General features: G+C 39.8%; 1 protein-coding gene across 1 annotated transcript in view; it reads left to right on the top strand.

Moving 5' to 3' along the window:
- Positions 1 to 11,544: 11,544 nt before the first annotated feature.
- The window catches only part of tnfrsf21 (tumor necrosis factor receptor superfamily, member 21), a 32,208-nt gene continuing 24,795 nt past the window's right edge, over positions 11,545 to 18,957 (top strand). Inside the window, exons 1-2 of the mRNA XM_060866894.1 lie at positions 11,545 to 11,928; positions 17,263 to 17,869. Of these exons, the coding sequence (XP_060722877.1) occupies positions 11,905 to 11,928; positions 17,263 to 17,869 (631 nt within the window). The 5' untranslated portion in view covers positions 11,545 to 11,904. The remainder of the gene's footprint in view (positions 11,929 to 17,262; positions 17,870 to 18,957) is intronic.

Here is an 18,957-nt window from a genome sequence, read left to right as displayed (position 1 = left end):
CCGGGACACGCTCGCGCACGCTCGCGCGCACACAGGAATGCCACGAGGCGTGCTATTAAAAAAAATAAAAATAAAAAAAAACAACAACAACATAGGAAACAAATTCGTAACAAAACAAATCGACGATGAATCAGATATCATGCACGTATAGGGAAAAAAATAATGCATGCTGAGGTAGAACACAAACACCTGGATCAGACTGCATGCTTTAGCAGCAGTGTTTGCATGAGGTGGTGTTTGTGTACACAGTCACACAGCTGGTGTTTTTAAGAAGTGAAACACGGGCTTAATATTTAGGCATATAACACCCCCCCCCCCCCCCCCTTAACATTGCTTTAAAAAAATAATGCATATATAAATATACTTAATACTTAGTCTATAGACAGACAGACCTTTCACTGTTTCATATATTTATTGGTTTGCACACAAAAAAAAAAACCGTGAAGACACTTGGATAACAATAACCAACATATTTGTATACAACATTTTCCTTTTTTTTTCCCCCCCCCATAAAAAAACACAAGCAAAAAATATATATATATATATATATATATATATATATATATATATATATATATATATATAAACCTAAAGAATGTATGTTGGAGTCAGGCCTAGCTAGCTTGGAAAAATTGCATAAAATGGTTGCCACTTGTTGAAAAATTTGGCGAGATTACCGTTTTTAGAATATCTTATTTTTTCCAGTTTTAGAAAAGACATGACCTCAGTGATCCACAGTGTACTGGATGGGGCATTTGTTGCTTTCCAATTAAGGAGGAGATGGTGTCTCACTATCAAGAAAGTGAAAGCCAGGTCCTCTAACTGCACCGATGCAAAGAGGTGGTATTCTTGAGGAGAACCGAAAATGGTTACATGCGGAGAAATATTAATGGTTTTGAGGAGCACTTTAGACATGGTGTCAAAATAAGTTTGCCAGATATTTCCTAGAGTTGGACAAAAGAAAAGCATATGTGCAAGAGTACAGGGCGAACCAGAGCATCTGTTACAGACATCAACTGTATTAGGGAAAATTTGAAGACAGACCTTTCTGATTCATCATGTAAAATTCTTTAATTTTAATTAATGTAATTGTAATTTTTCTGTAATCAGCAAAATGTACACGAGCAGATATAACATCAGGCCAGTGAAAAGGCAGTATTGTTGCACGGATGCTCTGAACTCATGTCCTGCATGTGGCTAAACTAATTTGCATGAAATTTGAGTTTAAAGCTGTTGACAGTATTCTGAATTTGTTCCAATCAAAGTGTGTTTCAGGGCTTGTGCTCTTCCTTAAACACTCTATAGTGATTACTTGCATTGTAATTAAACAGCTTTTTATTGCACAGGGGAATTGTGCAGTTTATTTTTAAGGGGAAATCAAAGGGATAAACTTTAGTACAGTATAGTAAGTACAGTAACTTCCTCCTTTTACTGAGTCGAATCTCTGATTCTGTTTGTACAGTGGAGGAATGATATAATGATATGATGGTGATTCCACGAGTATATGGAATCAGCAGTTTGTATCTCACTGACATTACATTTACAAATATGTATGTAAATAAAAACAAAAGGCGTTTTAAACCATCACAAAATGTTTAAGTTACCACACCGTTCCTGCTTGCCAATTTGTTTACTATCAGTAATAAGTATCTGAGATTAGAATGAGTGTCCCATTTTTAAATGAGTATCCAATGTACCCTGGTGTTTTTTATTTCCAATATGTTTTCTAATTGTGGATCTGTCCATGCAAGTCCTTGGAGGAGTTTTGTGACCATTTGCTTTAGGACCTGAGACACATTTTTGAGAGGCATAAATAATATAAAGCAAAAGAAACCAATAGAACGGTAAATTAAATGATTAAGGAATAATACATGAAGAAAAGCTGCAACAATAAATTTGTTTACGGTGATGGTTAGTGTATCCCAGTATTTACATACACTTTTGCTACACACAAAAGTATGTACTTTTCCTTCACAAAGGAAAATATATGTTTAGTGCACAGTAGATGAATTGGGACACATGTTTCTGAAGAGCAGTAAAGTGTTGTTCTAACCATATATAGAGCTCTACAATGTTATTTTAAAATAATAAAAATCATCAGATCAGATTCATGCTTTTGAAAATAACATGATCCAAGAATTAAGACATTTGCAGTTTTCTGTGTTCTTCAGCAGAGGTCACTATTTCTTTTGAGTTTTAAAGACCCATTTGCTTTGGCAGCATTCATGGTCAAGTGTTTTATAGTAATATGAATAAATAGATGATAAAAGATAAAAAATGTTTAAAAAAGAACCACAAACATACAAATTCAAATTAATTTTTTTGTATAGTGCATGTAACAATTTCCTATTGTCTCAAAGCAGCTTTACAGAAGTATGGAAACAGAGAGAAAAACAAGAAGAAGAAGACGAAGAAGAAGAAGAAGAAGAAGAAGAAGAAATAGGATAAAAATAATAAATGAATATATACTATCAAAGTTTAAAAAGAATTTAAAAAATATACATTTAAAATCTAAAATACTATATATCTAATGTCTAATATCTAACTAATATCTAATGAGCAAGCCAGAGGTGACGGCAGCAAGGAAAAACTCTCTGAGATGATATGAGGAAGAAACCTTGAGAGGAACCAGACACAGAAGGTGTCATTTGGGTGACACTGGAAAGTAAATAGTGTATAGTGACGTGATATACGGCTAAGTACGGTGGCCCATACTCAGAATTCCTTCTCTGCATTTAACCCATCCAAAGTGCACACACACAGCAGTGAACACACACACACCGTGAACAAACACCCGGAGCAGTGGGCAGCCATTTATGCTGCGGCGCCCGGGGAGCAGTTGGGGGGGTTCGGTGCCTTGTGTCCGGCCCGAGACTCGAACCCACAACCTTAGGGTTAAGAGTCAAACTCTCTAACCATTAGTCCACGACTTCCCATGTAAACAATGTCCTTTCTACAACAGGAACTAATGGGTCATCACAAACTCCAGGGTGACCACCGGGCGACAAGACTCTAACCAGGGGTAGAACATCAGGATTGGAAGTAGCTCCAAAAGAAGAGATGATCAGGCTAGGAACTCAGAACACTGGGAGCTCGGGAGTGGCATATATAGCTTGAGAGAGAGAGAGAGAGAGCGAGAGAGAGAGAGAGAGAGAGAGAGAGAGAAAGAGCGAGAGAAAGAGCGAGAGAGAAAGAGAGAGAGAGAGAGCAGAAATCTTTAGGTATGATTGTCATCAGGTGAAGGACAATGTAAAATTCAAGCATACATTATTGTGCTAAATACAAAATACAAACAATACAATACTGTACATCCAAAGGACCCGGTAATAATATGATTACAGTGCAATGGTATATAATATAAAACATTTAACATGTTGACAGTCAACATTAACAGATGTTCTATTCAAGTGTTAACTGCTACTAACTGCTAAAGGAAGTAAATATTTAATGATGCGTAGCAATACACATCAGTGCACATCAATGCACATTCACTTTAATGCTGTTTTTCACATCACAATTTAATTCTGCCATCAAGTGCTGCTATTGTACCTGTATAGATTTGTACAAAAATCTTTTTTATTGTTTACAAATCCTCTGCACAATGGTCAATACAATCTGTATTGTCTATCTGTACTGTCTTTGGTCTTGCAGTTTGCACTCTTTAGTCTTCAGCTCTGTGTTGTTTTATGTAGCACCGTGGTCCTGGAGGAATGTTATTTCATTTCACTATGTACTGAGTCAGCTATACATGGTTGCAATGACAATAAAAAGCTTCTTGACATTACTTGACTACATACTCCAGCATTCATTTACATTTACATTTACAGCATTTGGCATACGCCCTTATCCAGAGCGACGTACATACAGTAAGTGCTTAAATCTCTAACATTGGATACATTAATGCTGGCTCACTAGATTACATATTTAAGATACCATGATTTTAAAACATTGTTCAGAGTTACAAAGAAAAAGTGTCAAAGTTTTTTTTTTTTTTTTTTTAAATATAAACGCAAAAGGGGGGGGCACGGTGGCTTAGTGGTTAGCACGTTCGCCTCACACCTCCAGGGTTGGGGGTTCGATTCCCGCCTCCGCCTTGTGTGTGTGGAGTTTGCATGTTCTCCCCGTGCCTCGGGGGTTTCCTCCGGGTACTCCGGTTTCCTCCCCTGGTCCAAAGACATGCATGGTAGGTTGATTGGCATCTCTGGAAAATTGTCCGTAGTGTGTGATTGTGTGACTGAATGAGAGTGTGTGTGTGTGCCCTGTGATGGGTTGGCACTCCGTCCAGGGTGTATCCTGCCTTGATGCCCGATGACGCCTGAGATAGGCACAGGCTCCCTGTGACCCGAGGTAGTTCGGATAAGCGGTAGAAGATGAATGAATGAGTGAATAAATGCAAAAGATAAGGAAAGATAGCATACAGTGGCTCTTGTTCAGTAAACTCGTTTTACAATACAGCAATTTCAAACTGCATCCAACTGATCAAAGAAATATACACAATTTTATCTCTTAACCAGTTTATTTCAAGAAAACACCAGGGAAATTGTTAAATTTATGCCACAGTTCAGCTTCAGTTGTACAGTAATCTGTGCTCCGCCGAGTCAGAAAAACCATTGAAAGGATATTACTCAGCAAAAGATAATGCTGTATGAGGGTCGGCTTTCCTCCAGTTTCTTTGCTTTAGCTTTTCAGTGCATGTGTCCAGCAGATGGTGCCCACCACTGCCATGTAGTGCTGATCCTTCTCTCCTATGTCTATAAGGATCTGTAAAGTTTAGTGAATATCTGAAAATTGTGCAATCTAATGTGCAATGTACATACAGTACAATTACAATGCTTTTGTATTGTTTCTTTTCTTTTGCTGAATTGCAAAACCAATTGTACGACAAATGTATAACAAAATTCAATATTGTTCTGTTCAAAGAGTGACTTTACAGAAATTCCATTGATTTAGTGTTAATTTCGTCACCTATTTTTAATTTAGTCTTAGTCTTGTGCCAAATGTCCTTGTTAGTTTTAGTCATATTTAGTCATTCACATATCTTTTTTTGTTAGTCAAGTTTTAGTCGACTAAAAGTCTCATCATTTTAGTCTAGTTTTAGTCAATATTTTATTACACATTATTACTGAGATTATTACTCATAAACATTTCAGTAAAAAAAGTGTTTCACATCTCAAACATTGGTTAAATGTCATAATTACCTGACAAAATACACTTAATATGACATATTCAAAATACACAAAAATTATTTTTGTTGAATGCAAATGTTGAACGTGTCTGGTTTTTAATTTCTGATTTAGGAGACACATTCACAAATGATGAACCTGTTCTGAAGAGTATTTTACTTTAACCAACACAATTCTAAAGCTGGGGCCCGACAGACTCCGACTGACAACTTAAGTTACAAAGGGTTCTAAAACTGTTTTGGTCGCCTTGTGTCTCATGTTTCTGTTCAAATCAGAAATAAAATAAATATACTCAGAAAAACTGAAAAGAACAGGCCTACTTTACTGTGGGCCTAAAATACAACCTATTTACAGTCCGTGAATCACAAAAGTATCAGTGAGAAGTTGAGAACACACGTTTAAACAGTGCATACACTCGAACTTGACCGCACATCACATTTTTTACTTTATTGATACCGCTTTTAATCGTAATGCAAAGACCGGTCATCGGGACATAAGCTGTCATGTACAATAAAAGAGGCTGCGGAGCGACAGGAAATATAATTTAACACAAAAAGCCTTACTAGAGTTCTCCCCGTGCCTCGGGGGTTTCCTCCGGGTACTCCAGTTTCCTCCCCCGGTCCAAAGACATGCATGGTAGGTTGATTGGCATCTCTGGAAAATTGTCCGTAGTGTGTGATTGCGTGAGTGAATGAGAGTGTGTGTGTGCCCTGTGATGGGTTGGCACTCCGTCCAGGGTGTATCCTGCCTTGATGCCCGATAAGCCTATCTGCCTTGAGATAGGCACAGGCTCCCCGTGACCCGAGGTAGTTCGGATAAGCGGTAGAAAATGAGTGAGAGAGTGAGAGCCTGACTAGACCAGGGGTGGACTTGAGCTCGGACGAATTGTTTCTACGCACACACTAAACAGCGCGAAGCCGCAAACTCTTTGTGAATATTTTAAAGGCGTAACAGCTGATGAAAAAGCAGAGACAATTGTAGACGAAAACGAAGAGAGATTTTATCTTAGTTTTTATTTTATACAAAACATTTTCGTCTCGTCTTTTTTCGTCAACAATAACGCATGTTAATTTAGTCTTAGTCAGTGTTTTTGGACAGTGGCGCAGTCTCATCATCGTCTCGTCTTAGTCATGAAAAAAAAGGTTGTTGACGAACATATTTCATCTCGTCTCGTCTGACGAAATTAACACTACATTGATTGAGTCTTCATGCCTTCCTCCACTTGTACTTTTCCAGCAGTAAGCTCTCTTTCTCTTGCCAAGAGGACACTCAGAATAATACTGAGACATGTTTGAGATCAGTCTTGTCATGGTTTTAAGTCGTAGCTCTGTGTTGTTCTACAGTATGTAGCTGTTTTTGTTCAATGTAGCGCCATAGTCCTGGAGAAATGTCTCATTTCACTATGTATTGTCTCAACTATATACAGTATAGTTAAAGAAACAATAAAAGCTTCTTGACATGACTTGACTTAGTTGGCTAAAGTGAGTTGAAGCTCAGTATGAAGGCTCTTCTCTCAGGAGAGATACATCTGCTTAAGAAGGAGGCAGCTGGATTCTCTGGATTATCAAAAAGACTGGTTATTGGGCATTCACTCACACAGAGGCATTGGTCTAAACCTGATCCACAGCAGTCAGAGGTCATATACTCTGTGGTCCAGGAACAGTTTGTGACTCACCTTCTGGACAGTACCTCTAAATGGGTTCAGTGTCATCAAACCAACACTTTGGCAAGAGCGATCCAGCCAGTTGAGGACCACATTTCTGTAGTTTTTTGACCCGGAGCACACACTTCTTCTTCCAGGACAAAGAACCTACAAACATACTTACAACCTCTTCACATTTACATTTAAGGGCAGATGCCCTTATCCAGAGTGAAGTACAAAAGTGCTTTAAAGTCATTGAATACATTTACTCTGGTTCACTAGGTTACAGACTTAAATACCATGAGCCTAAAATACTGTTGGGGGGCACAGTGGCTTAGTGGTTAGTACGTTGGCCTCACACCTCCAGGGTTAGGGGTTCGATTCCCGCCTCCGCCTTGTGTGTGTGGAGTTTGCATGTTCTCCCCGTGCCTCGGGGGTTTCCTCCGGGTACTCCGGTTTCCTCCCCGGTCCAAAGACATGCATGGTAGGTTGATTAACATCTCTGGAAAATTGTCCGTAGTGTGTAATTGCATGAGTGAATGAGAGTGTGTGTGTGTGTGTGCCCTGCGATGGGTTGGCACTCTGTCCAGGGTGTATCCTGCCTTGATGCCCGATGACGCCTGATGAGCCACAGGCTCCCCGTGACCCGAGGTAGTTCGGATAAGCGGTAAAAAATGAGTGAGTGAGTGAGTGAAATACTGTTCATATAAAAATACGGTTTTTTTAATACACACATACAACAAACAGAGGAGAACGTGCTAGTTCAAGTATTTCATGAAGTATGTCTTCAACCGTCGTGTGAAGATATCCAGTGACTCAGCTGTCCGGACCCCAAGGGGAAGTTTATTCCACCACCTCATTGCCAGAACAGTAAAGAGTCTTGTTGTATACATCCCTCTTACTGTACGCTGAGAGATAGTGGGTGCGAGGTGCAGGGCGAGGAGTGATGAGGGCTTTGACGTCGGGAGGAGCAGTGTTTTGAATCTGATGTGTGCAGCTACCAGAAGCCAGTAGAGGGAGTGCAGCAGTGGGGTGGTATGCGAGAACTTACTGTAGGCAGGTTGAAGACAAGTCGTGCAGCTGAATTCTGGATCATTTGCAGAGGACAAATTGCGTTCACCTGGTAGACCTGCCAGCAGTGCGTTGCAGTAGTCCAGTCTTGAGATGACAAAAGACTGAAGTACCTGAGCAACCCTTGTGGACAAAAATGGCCGAATCCTTCTAATGTTGTAAAGAAGGAACCGAAATTAGTGTGTCACATTATCAACATGCTACAGTAGGAAAAGGACAGTTGATTGTCCATGGTTACCTCACGGTTGCGAGCTGTGACTGAAGGGAAGATCAAATCTTTATGCAAAGACATTGCCAGATCATTACCTTTGGATGAATCTCCTGGTATGTTCAGAAGTTCGGTTTTGCTAGTTTTGAGCTTCATGAAAAAATTCATACCGATGAGCCGTTATCGACAATGTGGTATCCGAGGGTAGGAAGAAGAAGATAAGTTGAGTATCATCAGCATAGCAGTGGTAAGAGAACCCATGTGAGGAAATAACTTTGAGAGTGAGTATACAGGGAGATGTTGTGGAGCTTACGAGGGTCTTGTAAGTCCAGAAGAGTCAGGAGGGAAGAAGATTGAAGCTTGTCAGTGGTGAGGTTGAAATCACCAAGCACTGTCAGAGGGGTGATTTCGGAAGGGAAAGCACTGAGCAGTGAGTCCATTTCTTCCAGGAAGTCTCCTAGGGGACCAGGAGGGCGGTAGACAATGATGACAAGGTTGACTAGAGAGGAAACTAAAATGGCATAAAATATAAAAGAGGAGACAGTTAAATGACTCAAGAGGGGAGTCGTGAAACACCATCCCATTGACAACAATAGACCTGTAACACCACCCCTGCCTGTTTCTCATGGTGAGTAAGAGAAAGCATAGGAAGAGTATAAAGCAGCTGGTGTAACTGTGTTCTATGGGGATATCCAGGTCTCAGTTAACGCCAGAAAATCTAAGGAGTAGTGGAAAGCTAAAGCCGAGATAAAATCAGCTTTCCTTACGGCAGACGGGCAATTCCAGAGCCCAATTACCACCACCGTTTGAGACAACAGAGAAGGGTAGATGAGGTTACTGGAAATGTGACATCTGCTCTGTAGATGAGAGCGCCTACGACGGTAAGAGGTGACTACAGAGGTGGGTTTGATGCACATATCTGCAGTCAACCAAAAGTGAGTTTTAAAATATGGTTTTGGTACAACATATCAAAACAGTACTAGACACTTATTTACAGTGCGTTAAAGGTTTTAGAGATACTTACAAACTAGTGTCTTTAGCAGAGAACCTTCGATTGTGGCCTGCTCACAATTCATACCTTAAGGGAGTCTGAAACTACTCCTAAATTCTAGTCTTCTTTTAACATGTTTCATTCTCTTCTCCGCTAGCTTCCTCAGAGTGCTGGTCCCCAGATCTGGACAGGTCTATTTGGTCTCATGCCCCTTTTCCACCGAGGCAGTTTGAGTGCTGGTTCGGAGCCTAATTTAGAACCAGTTCTTTCTTTTTCGACAGCCAAAGCACCGGCTCTGAACCAGGAAAAGTGGTTCTTAAGTAGCACCAAAACGTTACTGGTCTAGACTTAAGAACCGCTTGTGTCAGGGGCTGTGGGCGGAGCTACTGTTAGCACATTTGATAATGTACCTTAAGTATACTAATGTTTAATACACTTTTACTTTACCGTGATATGATACATTATCAGCACACATGATAGTAGGTAGCTACATGCTAAGGCTAACTTTTTTCTCTGTTATGATAAAATAACGTTATGTACTTTCTCGATTACAACCTCCGTTCATACAGATTACATGGAGCTGCACGTACACGTTGGATTCGCTCCGTTTGGGTGTTAATGTAGGTTCACAAAGCCATGAGCATTAACAGTAAAGCAACATCTGCCATTGTTGATGTGTTTGTGTTTGCCGCTGCTGCGCTAAAGTTGCTGTGTAACGTGACACGTATACAGTGACGTCAGACTCGGCTCTGTGATGCTCTCTAACCGGTGGAAAGGCAAACCGGTTCTTAGAAGATTCGCCAATGGAACCAACTTTGAACCAGCACCAGCACTAGCTCTGAACCAGCACTCGGTTCTTTTTGGTGGAAAAGGGGCATCAGAGGAGCAGTGACACTTCCTGGCAGACTGCCCCTGAAATGCAGGTGGAATAAATCCCTTCAGGTCTTTGCAGTCTCATGGCCCTTATCTAATCTAATCAGAGTGCTGGTCAATACGCAAGGAATATATATCAAAGAATATACATTAGGTGGATTCAGGCTGATGTGACTACAAAAAAGCACAACATAAGGGTGACAGATACTAGCATTTTATACCCAGTAATTTTGGGAATGAATTTGCTGAGGTTTGTTTACTTAGCAGTGGACCTAGGACTTTTGGTTTGTAGTGTGTGCCCTTTGCAAAAGATGCACTTTGTTGTACATCACATGACTGTGGGTGGGGCAAGTAGCAGGGAGATAGGATCTCAACCGTCAGTGGATATGGTCCCACCCTCTCATGCAACAATACAGGGGTATTGTTTTGTGTTAGTCCTCAAGGACACAGTGTCTTTCCCAATGTTCTCTAAATGTCTTACTGCAAGGCACATTATTTTACAAAGATCATATTCAGCTCATTTTGATCTGTGAGCAGAAAGATGACAAAATTATGTGCATATTAATAATAATCTATAATTAATAATAACTTATAAAATAATAATTGCATTAATAACAATTATGATAAATATAATTGTTTGTGTGGCAATATTCATAGCTATAAATTCTTATAAAATATAAATAAATATATTAGATATTAATCATAATTAGCGATAAATAATTTATATGATATTTTGTTTTTAAGTTAATTTCAAGCACAGAATTTAAACTCATAGATGACCTGGGTCTATGAGAGATCAATACACAAAACTCAATCCTCTAACAGGATACTTGGGCTAATATTACATGCGCTCATATGCGCACGCAATCGTGCACGAAATGTAGGAGGGCCCCTTAGCAGAATTTTGCTTAGGGCCCCAGGGGGGTCAGGATCGGCTCTGTATATATATACGTATATATATATATATATATATATATATATATATATATATATATATATATATATATATATATATATACATATATATATGAATGAATTGTACATATGGATATTTACATATGAATATATATATATATATATATATATATATATATATATATATATATATATATATATATATATATATGTGTGTGTGTGTGTGAATTGTATCAAATCATGAAGCCAGATTGTAAATCGATTCAAAACGAATCATCAACCCATTGTCGTAAATCAACCCAATGAAGCTTTTAGCATATAAATTAAGTCGACATATGAAGCCAGAATCAAGTCGAGCTTCATTGTTAAGCTTGTACTATTAATGGAATTGGACTACAAGGACGGTATCATAAATCGAATTGTGAATCGAATCGAATCGAATCGAATCCTGAAACCGTTAACACCCCTTAATATTCATAGTATCCACTGTCAACCACCAGAGAAATAAAGAAAGTGAAGTGAACTGTGGAAAATAGCACGTTATTCCATCCACAGCAAGTGCACTGATGCCGTGTGTGTCCTGTGTAGTGCGCTATTGTAGTGCAGCAGTGTGTAAACACAGCCCACCCGTGTTCTGTTGCTCTGGTGACGTGTGTCTCTAACGCCCACCCGCTTTGCGACACAACACAGCACAACAACACGAAGCCGGGGCGAAGCCGAGCCAAAGGAGGCACCAGTCGCTAAATCCATCATCGCTATGGGAATTACAGCACTAACGCAAAGCGAAAGGCTTTTCACGTATAACTCAAACCTCGACCATCTCCCTGAGACTGAGTATAAAAACGACAACGGAGTTCCAAAGGTTCAGGAGCCACTGCGTAATGCGGAGGTCTTCATACGGAGGTGTTCCACCTTCATCAGGAAAACTGACCTCTCTGTACAACTGTCTGTAGTTTAAAATATCAATTCTGGGATTCGACGAAGATAAAAAAAAAAACAACAACAACGACAAACGACCACAATGTCCATGACTTGGACGCTAGCGGTAAAGTAACGGAGCTTTTCTGCTTTTATTATACTGATCATATAAAGGGGTAGAATTTAAAGGGACAGAGTTTAGTTCTGTACAGATGCCCAGACTGGTAGAATAAAGTAATACACAGTGCACAGGTGGAAATATAATGCATGTATGTATGTATGTATATATATATATATATATATATATATATATATATATATATATATATATATATAGACTAAATGAGCACATATCAGGCAGCAGGGACACAAAAAAACACTATTGCATGACATGCAAAACCCAGTGAAAAATCAACGTTCCGTTGATTTTTCACTGGGTTTTGCATGTCATGCAATAGTGTTTTTTGTGTCCCTGCTGCCTGAGACATGATCATCATGACCAACTTCTATTGTTTACACCCTACTGATACGCTTGACAGAAGCTCTTCAGCTTATAACGTGAACACTGATTTCTCCTTTTCAATACAATATTTATATACGAAGATGAAAAACACAACATGTAAGTCATACAGTCAATATGTGAATGCTAAATCTGTTATATATATATGATGTATATATATATATATGATGTGTATATATACTGTATGATGATCACAGATAATTAGTTCATATCACACCTCTCTGCAGCCTTTGTTAAGTTTTAATGTTATATATCGAACGGCACACAAGACCACGTCAGAATCTTTTTATATAAGCAAAGCTGTGAGATCATTTATGTCTTTTGGAGTCGGATGAAAGTTAACTTTGAGCTGTCGATTGTTATTTTGGGAATATGTGTATAACCCAGAATGGTGTTTTTTTTTTTTTTTACATATTAACACAAAGAGGTGAAAAGCACTTTATTTGTTTGTTGTTGACAGTTACACGAAAACAGGCAGAGCTGACGGTTTGTTTGTGCCACTGCTCTGACCTGGTTATAACATGCTTAACAGGTGTATTGTGTTTCATCATGCCTTATTATTGTCCTAGTACATCAATAACATTTCTGAAATCAGTATGATCCACATATGAACAATTTGTTCATCCGAATATGAACGATACTAATTTATTTTAATTGTCATCCTGTAGATGCATGTACATATGTGTTTAGGCTATGTTTATATGCTAATTTTAATACATTACAGAAGTAATCATAGCAAGAGTAGAGACAGTCCTTATAAAGAACTTATAAAGAATACAGTCCGAGAGATTATATAATATTCTCGAGTAATAAAGGCGAGTGATGTTGGTGGTGTTGATGGAAACTTAAGAGACTTGCAATGCTCCAGTTTAGCATTATGACTAAGACGGTCAGTGGCATTGCATGCTAAAACAGAACAGCAACCTATGGCATGTAAACATGGTTCCATATATAGTTCTTTTAGGCTGATGCCAGGAATAAGTAAAATAGTGTAACCTAGATATTTAGATACATGAGTACATACGCTAGGCCTTACTGTACATTTCCAGTGTTAGAAACATGTGGACAGTTTCACAACCAATCATGCTGCTATGACAATTGAGGTCCCTCGTGACTTCATACTTGTGTGTCATTCATACTGTATAATATGACAATTTGAAGTTGGACTTTAATTACGAATGTGACACAGCAACCCCAAAGAACACACCCGTATTGAATTCTGATATCAACAAGTTGACAATCGAACTGACACGTCAATGACTTCTACAGTATAAGAGCTCATTTCAAACAGGGAGAAAGCAAATCTGACAACAGAGGCAGAAATGCAGGTGATTGCGGTTCTTCTTCTCCTTCTTCGGTGACTTGTAATGCAGCACTGCAGCAGCACTATACCGGGCTGAAGAACAGCAAGCACATACACTGCATCGGTCTCTCAAACGGCCTCACCCACAGGTCAGCCTGAAGATGTGATGAGTCATTCAGTAGAGTGTATATACAGTACGCAATACTCTGAGCATAAGTAGAGAGAGAATTTAATCGCCGGTTGAGACAAAAAAAGCATGCCAGGATGACCATGCTAATGATCATCAACAAATTCTGTAAATCTGGTGATACAAAAAAAGACAGCAGTCGTTGATTGTCTAACAGGATCATTAAGGTCTTGAGAGTTTATTTACTTATATATTTCCGATCGTTATGCTGTTCTCAATTATGATGTGGATAAACATGTTTTACACCATGTGACTACATCACGTAATGTTTCTTGGTTCAAAGTTTGTTCTCTAGCTCGATTCATATGCCTTGCTGAGTGTTATGTGAGGATGCGAGTGATTAATGATTAATATAAAATCTGTATAGAGAAATGTCCATTTTGTAGTTATTGAAAGAATGTATTCAAGATTATTTTTTAATATCGAATGGAGTCATTGACTTTCACCGTAGAAACACGCTTTTCTTTACACATTGGTGGTTTCATACACGCAAGTTCTAGCCTGGGCTTTGCAATTCTGAGCAAAATTGTCAGCTGCCAACATTAGCTGCTGTATACAGTAGCTAGCTAAAATAGAGGTGTAACTGCAACAATACAAATTTATACAGGTTTGAAAGCATTTTCCACAGTACAATGTGTCAGTTGCCTGCCATATACTAATAATGGGAGATGGATTACTAGGATATGGACATATATCAACACTGAGAAACACTGCTGTTATAATAATCTCTAAGTGATGAACAATTATTAACATAATTCATTCATTCATCTTCTACCGCTTATCCGAACTACCTCGGGTCACGGGGAGCCTGTGCCTATCTCAGGCGTCATCGGGCATCAAGGCAGGATACACCCTGGATGGAGTGCCAACCCATCACAGGGCACACACACACTCTCATTCACTCACGCAATCACACACTACAGACAATTTTTCCAGAGATGCCAATCAAACTACCATGCATGTCTTTGGACCGGGGGAGGAAACCGGAGTACCCGGAGGAAACCCCCGAGGCACGGGGAGAACATGCAAACTCCACACACACAAGGTGGAGGTGGGAATCGAACCCCCAACCCTGGAGGTGTGAGGCGAACGTGCTAACCACTAAGCCACCGTGACCCCATTATTAACATAATTGTATAACAGAATTCAGGTGCCAGGCAAACTACAAGAGTAAATGCTGTATAAGTTGGCACAATGTGATCAACTGCAAACATAGACTGTGGCAGATTATACGCACAACACAGAAATCAACTCTCTACACATAAACACTTACAGAGAACCGACCACACACCAACCAGAGAACATTGAGGAAATCTGAATGTTTTCTGTCACAAATCGTTGTTTTAAACCTGTAATGTAATGTAGGCATAAGCAGGATAAAGAACATATGGACTGCACACGTAAACATAAAAAATAATGATGTGTCTGTGTGTTGTGTGCATTTCAGCACTTTGCTTGCAAAACATATACAGTATAGTTGCCAAAGCAGTGTGTAGACAAGGGGAATAAAACCTAGGCATAAATATAAAGGCATGAAGCATGAAGTGATGTAATTATAAGCTAAGAGAAGCAGAAAACTGGTATTAATGGTTTTGGCAACACTGGAGCCCAATAAATTTGAATGGCTTCAGAATGGTGCAGTTCATCTGTCACAGTGGGATCTGAGCGCTCCTCTTTTTTCTTTTTAACGGAATTATAGAATTCTAGAGGTAACAGAATGTTTGTAACATAATTAGGGGTGTAGACACCTATTGTTATCGTTAGTTTTCATTTTTATTATTATTATTATTATTCTTCCTCCTCCGCCATTGAAGTCAATGGCAGCCCATAGAACCGTACGTAGGAAAGTTATGTAATTTGGCACACATGTAGAGGCCAGTCTTAGAAGCTACTATAGCAACTTTGGTGTGTCTAGCTCAAACCCTCTAGCGCCACCAACAGTCCAAATATCCAATTATGTTCATGTTCATAACTGCTTACTCGTAAGGCCTAGAGACAAAATTCTTGCATATTTTGGATCCTTTGCTCATCAGAATCAGAATCAGAATCAGAATCAGAAAGGTATTGTCAAGTATGTTTTCACATACGAGGAACACACACACTTACACACACTTACACTTACACACACTTACACTTACACACACTCACACACACACTCACACTTACACACACACTCTCACTTACACACACTCACACTTAGACACACACTCACACTTACACCCACTCACACTTACACACACACTTACACATACTTACACACACACACACTTACACACACACTCACTCACACACACTTATACACACACACACTTACACACACACTCACACTTACGCACACACACACTCACACTTACACACACACACTCACACTTATCACACGCACTTAGGGGCATAGACACCTATTGTTATCGTTAGTTTTCTTATTATTAGCATGCAACGTTTCGTGACAGCGCCACCTAGTGGCCACGAGATTTTAAAAACAGCTATTTCTGCTTATAACTACTGCAAACTTGAGTCTAAAATCATGAAGGAGGTGTTGTTAGACTCCATGAGGCATGCTGAGTCAAACGATACCAAACGGTTTTCGGACGGCCATTTTGTGTGTCGGCCATTTTGAATTTTCATGTTAAGTTCAGTATTTTACGAATGCAATGCCATATCGCTACGAAACTTGGTATGGTTCATCAGCGACATGTTCTGAGGGCAACTGATCGGCTTGACCCGAATCGCTGCTTGCAGCTATATTTATTATTCTTCCTCCTCCGCCATTGAAGTCAATGGTAGCCCATAGAACCGTACGTAGGAAAGTTATGTAATCTGGCACACATGTAGAGGCCAGTCTTAGAAGTTACTATAGCAACTTTGGTGTGTCTAGCTCAAACCCTCTAGCGCCACCAACAGTCCAAAAATCCAATTATGTTCATGTTCATAACTGCTGACTCGTAAGACCTAGAGACAAAATTGTCAGAATCAGAATACAGCAAAAAGAAGACTGGGCTTCTTTTACAGCAGAAAGAAGATCTGATCGGCTTGACCACGGTATCGTGGCTTGCAGCTATATTTCTAGATGTTTCTTTTATAGTGGAAGGTTGTGTTGAAATCCCAAAAGCTGCTACATTTTCTGCTACTGGATGCTGTCCATCCCTCAGTCTTTACTCATTCAGCATGGACTGTATTCTGTTGCTTTGGATGGTACTGAAGTATTTAGGTGTAAAGGGATTCATTCGATATGTTGAATACATACCTCATTTGTGGTGAAATCACACATTTTCAGTACTTTCTATTTTGCTATCAATAAGAGAAAGCACATTTTTGTTTTGATTTTGTCATTTCTCTGTGTCAGTTGGTGCCATTGGTATGAGCATCGCTTAAGTATACATACATAATAACATTCTCAATGTGTCTGTTCATTGCTTTCCAGTCAACACTGACAATATGTTTCTTTCTTTAGCTTTTCTACACTCTGGTTAATGATGTCTTGGTCCAGGCTTTAACCTCCAGCCCAGGCACAGAGGGGTCTATATCCCCCCGACAGTATCGCCACACTGACCCTGGCACAGGAACACAGTTCGTGTGTGATAAGTGTCCTGCAGGCACGTACGTGTCGTCCCACTGTACCAATAGTAGTATGCGAGAGTGCATGGAGTGTCCAGCAGGCACGTTCACTCGGGGTGAGAACGGTGTTCAGCAGTGCCACCGCTGCCGAAGTCGCTGTCTACCTCCGTTTGTTGAAAAGTCTCCTTGCACGGCTACTTCGGACCGTGTGTGCGTGTGTCCGCCTGGCATCTACGCCAAGGCTGGAGAGTGTCCCCCGCTCCCAGAGTGCCTGCCTGGTTGGGGTGTGCGTAAGTTAGAGGATTTGCGCTGCCGCAGATGTCCACGTGGCACCTTCTCTAGTGTACCCTCACGTGCGCTCAGGTGTCAAACACACACAGACTGCCAGGCGCTAGGAATGCTGCTTCTTACCAAGGGCACAGACAAGACAGACAACGTGTGTGGACCCTCCTCACCAGGCCCCATCTCAACCTCCTCACACAGCCTTGATCCTGCACCTGGAGGTAAGAATGAAAAGCACCGTCAGTCACGTGTAAATATGAAAATTTGTCAAGTAATTTTCAACAAAAATGCCCACACTAGTGATGAGTATACCAGTGTCACACCTTTAGGTCATTATGTCATAGGTCAATAGATCAATTAATAGTTACAAAACCAGTGTTCGCTTCCTGGCATTTTCTTAATAGATTTTTTTAAAGAGGAGGTTTTATTTTATTTAAAAAAAATAATAATAAAGATCTGTTTTTCAGTTTGTACAGTAACTGCAGGGGCTCATGTGAGGGGAACGTGTGAGCTGTAATCGTTTACGAGGTTTTGTTATTCTAATCTCTAAGACTCCACCCAGGAATGATCACTTTCCCTTCAGGCAGACACAAATATTACAAAGGGGTTCGTTTTTGTAATCTTGTAGTTGTGACAGTTTTTATGTGCCGTAAAGAGCTCGAATTCATTGACCAAAGTGTTACCTTTGTTGAATTGACTTTTCACTGATCTCTAATCCTCCCAGTGACCCAGTAGAAGACAACAAACAAGTGCTTCTGCTAACTGCACGTTGTCCTTCATGGAATTTATAGTGTCCAGAAATATAGTGTTTCATCACCCGACCTTGGGTCAGAAGAGTTAAAAGTGCTGTACAGACACACACCCAGAAACCAAACGACACTTCAGCATGATATCACATGATTTACACAGTTACAGGAAGCCTGCGTGTCGTGTAAACTCTAGTCGAATCTGTTTTGTTATTTTCTAACAAAATTTTGTTATTTGCATCTCTGGAGACTTTAACAGCCGAGATGCGAAAGTGTGAGACAAGCCGCTATTTATCACGCTGTATTAGTTGGTTGTTTACACCACAAAAATGCAAATAAAAAGGTTGAGCCAAGTTTTAGGAATGTGCAAAGTGAAACGTCAGATTACGAAGAGCCAGGATTAATTGTTAACCACTGGGTAATGTTTGAGCAGTTTGAAATAAAATCTGTTTAACCAGCGTTTACTATGGCCCAGAGAACTAGTTCACATATGGCTCATCACATGTCCCTTAAATTCCTTCAGCACAAAGCCAAGACATACTTTTAGTGCTTCACTTTACCGC

The sequence above is a fragment of the Tachysurus vachellii genome, chromosome 3 (assembly GCF_030014155.1).
Source record: "Tachysurus vachellii isolate PV-2020 chromosome 3, HZAU_Pvac_v1, whole genome shotgun sequence".
NCBI lineage: Eukaryota > Metazoa > Chordata > Actinopteri > Siluriformes > Bagridae > Tachysurus > Tachysurus vachellii.
The sequence above is the reverse complement of the archived record's forward strand: the minus strand, read 5'-3'. Positions and strand labels throughout refer to the sequence as shown.